This window comes from Phocoena sinus, chromosome 4 (assembly GCF_008692025.1).
Source record: "Phocoena sinus isolate mPhoSin1 chromosome 4, mPhoSin1.pri, whole genome shotgun sequence".
Taxonomy (NCBI): domain Eukaryota; kingdom Metazoa; phylum Chordata; class Mammalia; order Artiodactyla; family Phocoenidae; genus Phocoena; species Phocoena sinus.
The window spans coordinates 143,628,655-143,642,375 of NC_045766.1; the positions used below are offsets into that span (position 1 = coordinate 143,628,655).

At 42.4% G+C, this 13,721-nt stretch overlaps 1 protein-coding gene across 7 annotated transcripts in view; it reads right to left on the reverse strand.

Moving 5' to 3' along the window:
- The window catches only part of HSF2BP (heat shock transcription factor 2 binding protein), an 81,784-nt gene that overhangs the window by 25,783 nt on the left and 42,280 nt on the right, over positions 1-13,721 (reverse strand). For all 7 annotated transcript variants that reach the window (XM_032629931.1, XM_032629930.1, XM_032629929.1 and 4 more), the window contains one exon: positions 10,029-10,132. In XM_032629931.1, coding sequence (XP_032485822.1) covers positions 10,029-10,132 — 104 coding nt within the window. The remainder of the gene's footprint in view (positions 1-10,028; positions 10,133-13,721) is intronic.

Consider the following 13,721-nt stretch of genomic DNA (forward strand, 5'->3'; position numbering starts at 1 on the left):
GATTGTCAGTGCAACAGGTGTGGTATTTGTCTTTAAAAAAAAAACCACGGGGCTTCCCTGGTGGCGCAGTGGTTGAGAGTCCGCCTGCCGATGCAGGGGACACAGGTTCATACCCCGGTCCGGGAAGATCCCACATGCCGCGGAGCGGCTGGGCCCGTGAGCCATGGCCGCTGAGCCTGCGCGTCCGGAGCCTGTGCTCCGCGACAGGAGAGGCCACAACAGTGAGAGGCCTGCGTACAGCAAAAAAAAACCCAAAAAAAACCAAAAAACACCCAGTTTCAACAGAGAGTGCCTCTGAAACACCAGCCTTACCCATGAATCACACTGAGCCCATGGCAAGGTGGCCTCCACCAATATCTCTGGATTGGAGTTATGCATTGGGGTCATTTTCTCCCAGCTTTAAGAACTTCCTTTCTTGTAAAGAAGGTCTGCTAGCAATAAAATCTCTCAGTCTTTGCGTATTCAGGAATGTATTTTGCCTTCATTTTGAAGACTAGTTTAGCTGGACACAGAATTCTTGGTAGAAGGAAGGTCTTTTCTTTCAGAACTTTGGACACATCATCCCTCCGCTTTAGGACTACTGTTTCTGATGAGCAGTGAGCTGTCAATCTGTGGTGTCCTTGTACGTGTTTCACTGATTCCGAAATGTTCTCTTGGTCCTAAGTTTTAACAGTGTGACTGTGACATGTCTACAAGTAGATCTTTGTGTTTATCCTACTTGAAGTTCACGTATATTCTTGGACGTATGGACTGTTTTTCATCAAAGTTAGGATGTTTTCAGATGTTCTCTTCTCGAATATTTTTTCTGCCCCTTTCCTCTCTCGAGCATTTCCTTCAGGGACTCATACTGTGCTTCTGCTGGTATGCTTGACGACGTCCCGGAGGTCTCTGAGCTTTGCTCATTTTCCGTCGTCCTTTTTTGTTTCTGTTGTTCAGACCAGATAACCTCTACCTAGCATTAAGTTTGCTGATTCTTCCTACCAGCTCAAATCTGCTGCTGAGCTGCCCAGAGTTGTTCCCATTTCTTAAGCTCTTATGTAGATGTTCAGCTCATTCATTTTCCGCTTTCTTCTTTAAATTGATAAACTTTCTACTCAATACTGATTTAAATGCATTTCATCATTTTTCATACATAATATTTTCATTATGCAGTTCAAAACATCTGATTTCTATTATGAGTTCTTCTTTTACTCATGGGTTACTTAATTTCTACATGCAGGATTTTACTAATTCTCTTTTCGTTATTAATTTCCACCTTCACTGTATTGTGGTCAAAGAAGATATCCCATACGATTCTTATCATCTGAAATGTGAGACTTGCTTCAAACCCCAGAAAATGATCACTTTCATAAATTTTCCATGTGTAACTGAAACAACTACACAGCTGGAGTCTTCTATGCGCCCAGTGGGGCAGACTGGTTAATTGTGTTTTTCAAACCATTCATATCCTTATTGTTTGTTGTTTTTTAGTTATCAAGTATTGAGTGAAGTGGGTTAAAATGTCCCTGATCATGGGGGATTTATGAATTCCTTCTTATGCTGTTTTCAGTTTTTTCATTTTTGAGACTATATTAGGAAGTGTTTATATAAGTTCAAAATGTTATAACCTGGTGATACAGAATCTGGTGATGAGAATCTGCCTAGTACGTTTTCCTTTTATTCTCAACATTTATGTATTCTTATGTTTTAAATGAATCTCTTATAAACAACATATAACTGGATGATTATTTTAAATCCAGTCTGACATGACTATCTCTTAACTGGGTCATTTGGTCCATTTATAGTTGTAACTGTACATATTTTGGGATTTATTGCTTCCATCTTATTTTTTCATTTTTTCTCTTTTTTGCCACCTTTTGAATTATTTTTCACATCGCATTTTATCCTGTATTAACGTTATAGGCATAGAGTCTTTCTATTATCTCCACGTGATCCTAGAAATTTTCACCTGCAAACTATCAAGGTCTGAAATTAGCCACTGTTCCGGCTCTCGGTTTTGAACGGGGCTGGACCTCACAATGCTGCCGCTCTGCCTATCCTCCTCCCAGTGCGCATGCTATCACTCTGCTCTTGGTATTCTACTGTTTGGCTTTTCTGTTCGTCGGTGTTTATTTTGACTCATTGATACATGTGCTACCACCTCTGATCATTGCTCTCACTTGCATCTCACACTTTCCATCCGAGATCAAGCTCCTCCTGAAGTGTGTATATATATATTTATATGTATATGTATATGTATATATACACCCTTTATGTATATGTATATATATATATATATATATGTATATATGTATATATACACCCTTTAGAAGCTCCTACTGGGAAGGTCTACTGGTGACAGACTCTCTCAGTTCTTGTTTGTCTGAAATGTCTTTATTTCACCCTTGCTCTGAAAGCTATTTGTTGGCGGGGGGAAAGAAGCATACAAATTCGTGTTCACAGTTATTTTCTCTCCGTGCCAAGATACTGCACTATTGCTGTGAAGGGGTCAACTGTCAGTCAAAGTGTCAATCCTTTAAAGGTATACATCTTTTCTGTCTGCCTGCTTCTAAGAGCTCCTCTCTCTAATGTTCTGGTTTTCATGACAATGTGTCTTAGTGCAAAATCCTTGTCCTTCATCCTGCTTACAATCAGGTGGACTTCTCAAATTCAGTGCAAACAAGGGTGGGGAGCTTCTCTGGCATTATCCCTGTAACGCTGCTTCTGTCCCACTCGCCCTCCCCTCCCTGCCCAGAACGCTGACCGTCCAGTGCCCAGTCTCTCCTCTGTCTCTTGCCCACTCCAATTTTCCATCTCTGTCTCTCTGTGCTTCATTCCAGATAATTTCTTCAGAACTGTCTGCATCAATCTAATTATCCCTTCAACTACGTCTAATCTGCTGTTAAAGCTGTCTATTAAATTTATAATTGCAATCATTATATTGTTCACTTCCAGAAATATTATTTGACCCTTTTTCAGATCTGCCCAGTCACTTGCACAATCTCTCACTCTTTACTCATATATTAATCCTTTCTTTTTTTCTGTAAACACAGTAAACACACTTATTTTATATTGATTTGATAACTCTTAGACCTGAAATCTTCTTTCGGGTCTATGTCACGTTATTTCACTAATGATACTTCCCATGCTTTTTGTAATTTTTAATATGTGAGCTCTGACTCTTGGAACCTTATCTGTATGAACCGGTTGAAGTCAAAGAATCCTCCAGAAAGGATGTGCATTGTTCTCTAAACAAGGACTGCCTGGGTGGTTTGAATTCAGGCTTCGAAGCTGCATGAAAACCAGTCTACAGTGATTAATTCTCAGAGGACATTTTTCCTCCACTACAGCCTATGGTTATTCTCAGAAGAGATTTTCCCACTGTGTTCAGTCCCTAAGGTCAAACAGGCCACCTTCCTGTAGTCTCCAAGGGCAGGAAGAGTACCTTCAGTCTACCCTGACAATGCTGGTAAGTACCTTTGGGAGTCCCCTACCCGGCTACTCATTTAGGGTGGTAACTGAGCTTTGTTTCCTGTCCCCACACCCTGTTAGGACACGGAAACTAAAGGTCATCTTGACAAATGCCTTCAGAACAGGAGTTAGCTCAGGTCTCTGTTAACCTCTCTGGCATCTCACTTTCACTTGGTTTTTGTGCTCTGGGTGTAATTACTATTTTTCTAGCTCAAAGGAGGGCTTTTAAAGTGTTTTTTATATCTCACCAGGCATTTTGAGTGTTTTCAGTACGGAGACTTGTCCAGGATCTAGGCCATTATACCGCTGCCTCCCAATTCATGGTCTACAAGGATGGGCTGATGGGAGATCTGCAGGAGGTGACCTGAAGTTTTTAAACAGAAGATGAGGGAGGCTCAAAACCTGGTGGTAGTGGCAGACTGTGGTCAGATTATGGATGTATTTTGAAAGCAGGGCCATGAGAATTTCCTTACAGACTGCACGTGGGTATCAGAGAAGAAGGAGACAAGAATCACTCCAAGGTCTTTACAGGCCTGGGAAACTGGAAAAATAGAGCTGCCATCAACTGAGCCTGGGAAGGCCGTGGGTAGAGTTAAATGGAGGAAGATTAGGAATTTAGCCTGAACACACTGAGTTTGAATGTCTACTAGCTGTCCATGTGGAGATGTCAAGTAGATAGTCAGATATATGGGTCTGGGGTTCAGGAGAGAGGTCTGGGCTCAAGATATTAATACAAATTGGGTAGAACGATCAATGTTTCATATTACTTAGATAAACCAAATAAATGTAAGATGGGAAGCAAATGCCTATGTGGCTGTTCAACATTGTAAATGTGAGTAGGAAATGCAGCACTAAAAAGTTACAGGTGTGATCTGAACGCCAGTTTGCATTAACGGTTACATAACCGTTAATGGCCGTCCTCCCAAAAACACTCTGTCCTCATCAGCTATTTGCTAGAGTTCCGTGCCAGTTCTTCGGCTTAAGAGGAATGTGAAGAATTTGGAGAAAGCCTGGGAAAAAGCCAGCAACAAATTGAATAAAGGGAAGGAAAATGAAACCCAGCAAAGGTTAAAGGAAATGAGATTATTTAGTCAGGGATGATTAACAGCAACTGGTCCTGTACTCTGGATCAAAGAAGTCCGGATACTTGAAAGCAACTTGCCACCTTTAGGTCAAAGAATTAAAAGGAAATGAGCTTTCATTGTGGCATAAAAGATTTAGATTATAAATAAAAAGTGAAACTAACACCTCTTTAACACCTACTATGTTAGGTATTGGCCCAGGCACTACTGAATTTTAATATACACGAAGACCCTTGAGGTAGAAATCCCCATTTTGCAGAGCAGAAAAGAGGGATCCTAAGAGGTAAGTTCCCAAGTAGACAAGCTGTAATTTCAATCTGGCTCTAATGAATCCAAAGTCCATGTTCTTTAAAACATATCAAATTTCCTAACATGAAAACTGACAAATGTAGGAACCAATTATTGAAAGAAGTAATGGAATCTTTTCTCCTAGATCTTCTAAAAGTTAAGAGAGATTCTTATTTTCTAGTATATTTTCATAAAGCAGATCTACCTAAAAGCAAAGAAGAATAATCCAGTTTTTTTGTTTTGTTTTTTTTTTTTGCGGTACACGGGTCTCTCATTGTTGTGGCCTATCCCGTTGCGGAGCACAGGCTCCGGAAACACAGGCTCAGCGGCCATGGCTCATGGGCCCAGCCGCTCCGCGGCATGTGGGATCTTCCCGGACCGGGGCACGAACCCGTGTCCCCTGCATTGGCAGGCGGACTCTCAACCACTGCGCCACCAGGGAAGCCCCAGTTTTTAAATTCTCTTAGTCCTAAGCAGTTATGACAGTCTAGAATTATGAAAACAATCACACCACCACCGCCAGGCACCAAGATGCACATACTTTTTTCAAAGAACTACTTTTGTTTCTGTTTTCCTATTCTATAATAAAATATATATTCACCTTCCTAAAAGACACACCAAATTCTATAGCAAATTTCAATTGTTAAGTTAAATTAATTCCATGGATAAATCAGGGGACAACATGCTGGGCTTGGTAGACCTTGTCTTTATTTGACTGTGATAGCAAATAACATCAAGATGACATTTCAAAAGATTTATTAGGCTTTGGGCTGTGCACACTGTCAAAAGAACCAGTAACTGTCTTCATGAGCAAGAAAGCCTGATGGCCCCTGGGCAAAAAGTGGCATTAAGGCAACTTCACCCCAGCCCCAACTGTACAGGACCTGAAATTCAAGCAGGAACAATCCACCCTGGTCAAAGCGCGCCATCTCTGGTGAGGGTCAGGAACCGACACTCTTGGGTTGCTGGCAACCTAGAGAGCTGCCTAAATTAAAATGAAACTGTAAGGACTGTCACTCGGCCCTGGAACGTTTCTGGAGCACCAGAGCTAGAAAAGGCCCTAGAGAACATGCAGCCTAAGGCCCTCTTTTTATGCGAAAGTAAACAACTGGCAAAAGGCGCTGGCGGATCACTGGCTGCAAGCTAGCAGAGAGGGGCGTAAGGTTTCAGGACATCTATCTCTAAGGCTGAGCCACACCACACCAGGAGACAAGGAAGGGAGAGAGGTCACCGGGAACTAAGCATCCATCTCAGAGGCACTTCCTGCGGAGCGGAGGTCCACAGAGTGGCTGGGAGAAGGGACCTAGAACCCAACTGCCCGGACTTCCACCCAGAAGCTGTATGACCTCGAGGAAGTCACTTCACCCCTGCGTGCTCCAGTTTCCTCATATATAAAACATAAATTGTAATATTTGCCTTATAAGGGTATTTAGAGAAGTAAATCTGTAAATACACATTGCCTGGCACTCCAGGAGTGTTAGGGACCCTTATTTAATTATCCTCGCCCTCTCCCCACCCCCGCCCCTGCCGACTGACACCATCTGCTGGCACGTGGCCCACAGCGACCAGCCGGGATAGCTGCCCACCTCTAGCCCAAGACCCACCTCTGATTCCATGGGTTCCTTGGCTCACGTTCTCAAGAGAAAAAAGCTGTCTGGTCAAATACCCAGCCCTCGTGGGCAGGAGACCTCCTAAAATACAAACACAGCCCTCTCGGCCACCTCCTTACAGCTTTGGAAGATCTGGGGTTTTACCCTACCTGCAAGTTAATAAGCCAGCATGCGAGGGTCTCACGGATGCTGGCAGGAGAGACAACACCCCTGTGTCCAAGGCAAAGAACAGTATTCCTCCACGGCAACAGCCATATCCAGAGGATCAGCACAGTTCAATGAGACCCAATTCCACAGCGCCAGGCATATGCCATGGGCTGCACTACAGAAGAGAAACCCCGAACTCAGGGAACCCAAATCGTTCATAATGGGAGTAATCCTGCCAGACCTTCTCCCCAGAGGGAAGCATTATCCCTATTGCATGAGTGTAAACAAACCCACCCTTTGTTCTGGACAGAGACAGTATCTCTATCTTCATGGGGATTTACTACATAAGCAGCCTTGAAAAGATAGCCAGAAACAAAGGAGGTCAGCTCCTCTGCTCTCCCAACAATATCTAAATAAACAGACATACGTATACTATTTCATTGGCTGGAAGACTCGGTATTGCTAAAATGTCAATCCTCCCCAAGGTGAACTGTTGATCCAACACAATCCTAATAAAAATCCCAACAGGATTTTTTGTTGTTAGAAAGTGACAAGCTGATCCTCAAATTCGTATGGAGATGCAAAGGACTTAGAAAGAGTCAAAACAACTTTGAAAAATAAGGACAAAGTTGGAGGATTTACACTACCTGACTTTAATATTTATTATAAAGTATGGTATTGGCGTAATGCTACAAAAATGGATCCACAGAACAAACGAATAGAGTCCAAAAACTACACCCTCTCATATAATGTCATTTGATTTTCAACAAAGGTCCAAGGGCAATTCTGTGGAGAAAGGAGAGTCTTCCAAACAAATGGTGTTAGATCAACTAGGTGGCTTTATGCAAAAAAAACAAAAACAAAAAAACCCAACTTTGAGTATACCACTCAACATATATAAATATTAACTCAAAATGGATCACAGACCTAAACGTAAAATGCAAAACTATAAAACTAATAGAAGAAAACACATTTAAAAAATCCATGTGGCAAAAATTTCTATACCAAAAGCATGATTCGTAGAAGAAAAAGAATAAATTAAACCTCACCAAAAAAATTAAGAACTTCTGTTCTTTAAAGATGCTCTTAAGAGAATGAAAAGACAAGCAACAAACTGAGAGCAATTATTTGCAAACTACGTATCTGACAAAAGATTTGTAAGCAGAATATACAAAGAACCTCAATACTCAATTGAAACAACCCAATTTTTGTTTATACAGCAGGTTCTTATTAGTCATCCATTTTATACACATCAGTGTATACATGTCAATCCCAATCGCCCAATTCATTCCACCACCACCACCGCCCCCACTTTCCCCCCTTGGTGTCCATACGTTTGTTCTCTACATCTGTGTCTCTATTTCTGCCCTGCAAACTGGTTCATCTGTACCATTTTTCTAGTTCCACATATATGCGTTAATATTCGATATTTGTTTTTCTCCTTCTGACTTACTTCACTCTGTATGACAGTCTCTAGATCCATCCACGTCTCTACAAATGACCCAGTTTTGTTCCTTCTTATGGCTGAGTAATAACCCAATTTTTTTTAATGGGCAAAAAGGTGTGAACAGACATTTAATCATAAAAGATATATGGATGGGCAAATAAATACAGGAAAAAATGCTCAACATCACTAGTCATAACATAAATGCAAGTTAAGACCAAAGTGAGTGAGGTATATCACATCACTCCCGGAATATCCAAAATTAAGAAGAAGGACCATGCCGAACACTGACGAGGATATACACAACAGAGGCGGTAACTCTCTGCTGGGGCGGGGGCTGCGGGGTGCAAAGCAGTGCCGACACTTTGCAGCACAGCTTGGCAGTGCCACAAAAATACCTACTACGCGAGCTAGACAGTCCACTCCCAGGTGCTGACCCAAGAGAAATGAAAGCCGGTGTCCAGGCAAAAACATACAAGAATGTTCACAGCAGCTTTATTTACAAGAGCCAAAACCTGAAGACAGCCCAAATGTCCATCGACAGCCGAATACATAAGGCAACTGCAGTCTCTCCACATAACAGAATACTACTGAGTAATAAGGAATCAACTATTAATACACACAGCATGGAGAGATCTCGAAATAATTATGCCGAGTGAAAGAAGAGAGGCAAAAAAGAATACACAGTGCATGGTTCCATTTATATAAACCTGTAGAAAATGAAAACTAACCTGTAATACAGAAAGGAGGCAAGCGATTTTCTGGGAAGAGGGGAACAGAGGGACGGGAAGGAGGGATCCAAGAAGCACAAGGCACCTCTCGAGAGTGACAGGTGTGCTCATTATCTTGACTGTGATGATGATTCTACGGGTGTATAACTTACGTCAAAACTTACCAGTTGTTTGCCTTAAATGTGTACAGTTTATTGCATGCCAATTATACCTCAAAAAACCTGTTACAAAAAATAAGCATTTACCACCAAATGGAACTGAAGCTCAAAAACAGAGATTGATCTGAATTACAAAAAAATAAGGAAAGGTAATTTTTTTGCACGCTTGAATGAAATGTTCCTACTGAAGACATGGTATTAAAAAGTATGATAAACAGGATTCCCCTGATGGCACAGTGGTTAAGAATCCGCCTGCCAATGCAGGGCACACGGGTTCGATCCCTGGTCCAGGAAGATCCCACATGTCGCAGAGCAACTAAGCCCATGAGCCACAACCACTGAGCCTACGCTCTAGAACCCGTGAGCCACAACTACTGAGCCTGCGTGCCACAACTACTGAAGCCCGCAAGCCACAACTACTGAGCCCGTGCGCCTAGAGCCCGTGCTCCACAACAAGAGAAGCCACCACAATGAGAAGTCCGTGCATCGCAACAAAGAGTAGCCCCTGCTCGCCACAACTAGAGAAAGCCCACGTGCAGCAATGAAGACCCAATGCAGCCAAAAATAAACAAATAAATTTATATTAAAAAAAAGTATGATGAACAGATTGGGACAAAATTTTAGGTTAAATTGGTGGTTAGGGAGAAAAGCCGGAGAAACAGTAAAGACAGCTTTTTATTCCAAAGAAAACAAAAAAACACATCAGATGGATGGATAGATAGACAGATGGAACTTCAGAGCTGCAATCTCTCAGATTTCTTTTTTCCCCACGTTGCTTAACGACGGGATTTCCCTATACCTGATGTTCAGAGCCACAGACAGCATACATAGTGCTGAATCGTTCACAGTGAAAGGGACAGGTTAAAGCCACTTATTAGCTGTTTTATTAGATAATTTTTCTTTGTGTCACAGAATCATAACTAAATTGAAAGCGATACTTCATAAACAGAACTAGAAATAACAGCATACCAGTGAGTTTTCTATAATTTGAAATCTTTTTATAGGAAGGCATGAGAACACCTTGGGATGAACAACCCTCATCTCTAATACTTTACGATCTCCTCCTGCCACAGGGGAACAGGTGTATAAGGAAACGCACAGGTAAAGCCCATCCTTACCGCTCAGAAGCCACCACAACAAAGGGATGAATCCTGGACTCTCACTAATGTACTTCAAGCCTTTCAAATTGATGCTCACGTTGTACAGGGACATCAGCATTAACCTGAAATGTAAAAGAAAATGGTGTTGACATGCTGCCCCTCCATACTGCGTCACCCTAAATATATCTCCTGGTTCATAGGACCTTAACATATTTAGGGGTGCCCTTATGCCCTTACACTTCAGATGTCCAACTCTAACACAATCTGGATGACAGGTATAGTAAGCAGAAGTATGTAAAATATTTGTCTCTGTGAGGCTACCTGAAAATGGGAAACTTCAGCAATACTGCCACGTAACACCACCTCTTATAAGTTCACATAATCAAGAGACACATATGCAAAGTGGGCACAGGGAACCTCAAAACCATATTCATTGAGTAATCCCTTTTAGTTCCAATCCTGCATTTATAGACAGATAACCCTCCATTCATAAGTATACTGTACTCTAAAAGTTCAATTCACTGTTTAAAATTTAATCCTACCTTTCATTCAGTGAATGTTACCCATGATGCCTGGGTGGCCAGGTCAGGCCGTACCATCCTGTTTAATCCACGGCAAAGGGATGGAGAGCACCACAATCCAACCGCCCCTAACAACCAACGATCCTACTGACCTGGAGTTAAATAGGGTCTTACAAGTGGTCTTGGGAACTGACCACAACTAGTAATACAGAGTCGAATATTATTAAAAACTGGAAAACTATAGGACTGGTTTCTGATAATACTGCTGAATACAGAGACCCCCAAAACCTCATGCTGTACAGTAACAGAAAAGGCTACACAAATATTCTGCAAAGTCTTGAAAAAAATGAATGACCTTGTAAGAAATGAAGGGAAAACATCTCTAATCAGGAACTTAGTGAGAGCTCAAATTCAGAAAGGTGAGCCCTAAAGATGACAGATTCCAGAGACACAGAAGGTCAGTGTTAGTGCCTTTGAGCAGAGGGACAGAAAGAAAAGCCTCAGACCAACACAAGACAGGACTTCAGAGCACAGACCCCTTCAGAAAGCCAGGCAAGAGTGAACTGTCAAGCGTGGCATGATTGCATACTTTCAGTATTGCCTGAAAATCCACAAGCCAATAATTTTAATAAGAAAGTAGACCTGGGATGGGAGCTGCTCCCGCCACCCGGCCACAAGAAACATTCTCTTAAAGGAAAGCACCCTCAACTGGGTCCTCAAAGAATTCTCACAAATACAGTGCTAACAATTTTAAGTTCATAATAAAAATCACAAAACACATGAAAAATAAGACCTTAAAGTAACAGCACAAAGAACCAATGACAGAGTCAGCATAAAAAAAATTATCAGATACTGCAAGTATCAATTACCAAATAGAAAACAGCTATGTTTAATAGGTATAAATAATTCAAAAAAGAAATTTAAAACATCATCAAGGAGCTACTGAGTATTATAAATAACCAGGCAGCTCAAAAAAGAACCCAGTAGAACTTACAAGAATGAAAACTTTAATAATCAAACTGTAAAACTCAAGGGTAATTGACACCTGGGAAAGGAGAAATACTAAACTGAAAAGAGAGCTAAAGAAGGGCTTCCCTGGGGGCACAGTGGTTAAGAATCGCCTGCCAAAGCAGGGGACATGGGTTCGAGCCCTGGTCCGGGAAGATCTCACATGCCACAGATCAACTAAGCCCGTGCGCCACAACTACTGAGCCTGAACTCTAGAGCCCGCGAGCCACAACTCCGAAGCCCACAAGCCACAACTCCTGAAGCCCAGGTTCCTACAGCCCATGCTCTGCAACAAGAGAAGCCGCTGCAATGAGAAGCCCACGCACCACAACGAAGAGTAGCCCCTGCTTGCCGCAACTAGAGAAAGCCCGTGCACAGCAATGAAGACCCAATGCAGCCAAAACAGAATAAATTAAATAAACTTTTTAAAAAGAGAGCTAAAGAAATTGCAGGAAATGGAGCAAAGCTAGGGAGGAGGAAGCCCAGAAAGGTAGCTACCAGACAAGGGGGGCACTAGCGAGCATGCAGAATCTGCCCAGGCTGCGGCTGGCTCTGACCCAGCCACTGGACGAGGCAGACACTACTGAGCCCAGCAGAGAGTGAGAAGAAACCACGGAACGAGGCACAGATTTGGCATTGACCACCTCGGGGGGGCCAGGGTTTAGGAGTCAGGAAGAGCTAACTGCCTGTCAGGACAAACACCAGTTCTCTTCAGGAAAAGGTACCAGAGCCCAGAGCCCACAGCCCATCTCCTGCAGTGTCCTATGTGTGCACAACTGAACATTTAACCAGCAGGGCTGGCGAGGGTGAGGAGAACAAGGCACTTGCTTTGGTTGCAAATTTAAGGGGTGCCAAAAAAGCTTAGTAACCAAGGTTTTTAAAATATATTGTAAAGCAACTTTTAAAAATCAGAACTACTGCAAAAATTCCATAATAAGCAATATATCAAAATTTAAAATCAAGATGGGATCAGTAACAGTACTATGCCAAGACATATTAGAGCCTGAGGCAAAAGGAAAATCAATAATAGCGATTTAGTCCATTAATAAGGGATCGATTAAATTATGGTACACACATACATGCATGCCATGGAAAATGTTTATTACAGTTTTCTGTTAAAATAGCTGGTTTCGGGCTTCCCTGGTGGCTCAGCGGTTGAGAGTCCGCCTGCCGATGCAGGGGATGCAGGTTCGTGCCCCGGTCTGGGAAGATCCCACATGCCGCGGAGTGGCTGGGCCCGTGAGCCATGGCCGCTGAGCCTGCGCGTCCGGAGGCTGTGCTCCACAACGGGAGAGGCCACAGCAGTGAGAGGCCCGCGTACCGCAAAAAAAAAAAAAAAATAGCTGGTTTCCCCACTAAGCTTTGTTTGTCAAAAGCAAGCTCCACGGCTGATTTGTCTTTACAGACACATAGGCTGGTACAGTACCTGGGACATGATAAGCGCTCGGGTTCAATATGGAAAGTGAACCAGCTCCCAGCGATTGAGAGCCTCAGCAGGGCAGCGTGCGGAGACGGTCTGTCTCTCCTCCTATTTCCATGGGCATTTTCAAAGTCAAGGCAATGCTGCCGTCCAAGAAGAGAACACCAGACTAGTGCCCTTGAGAACAGTAATGCCCAGGTCTCAAATTACGATTTTCAACCTCGCCACAGGCCACAAAACGAGCCAAAATTACAAATGCTCTCAAGTTTTCCTGACAATTCTTACAGATATCCAGAATCTATGCACTAGTAACCATTTAATGAGTTATTAAGGGATGTTCAAATGTCATATTCATGAGGAAAATTCAACACATTAACTAGAATTTTCTGAGATCTCTAATCCAGGATCTCAAGAAGAGAAAAGCTCAGATCACCAACACAGATAGTTGGAATCCCTCAAAATTCAATGTATTTCCTATGCTGCTTTCAGGCTACAACAGCAGGAGTGAGTCACTGCAACAGAGATCGCATGGTCCACAGAGCCTAAAATATTCTATGTGCCCCTTTAGAGGAAAGCTTGTCAACCCCTGCTTTAGAGAATGAAAAGAAAATAAGCCAATATTCTCTAGATCTTAAGAGGCAAAGTTAATATCTGGGTGATGACTGAAATATGGGGCAAACTCCAGATAATATGTCTAGTTGAAATTCTTCATTGACTGCTGTTTAACTTTGAGGTGGCAAAAACACAAATTGACAAATGTCT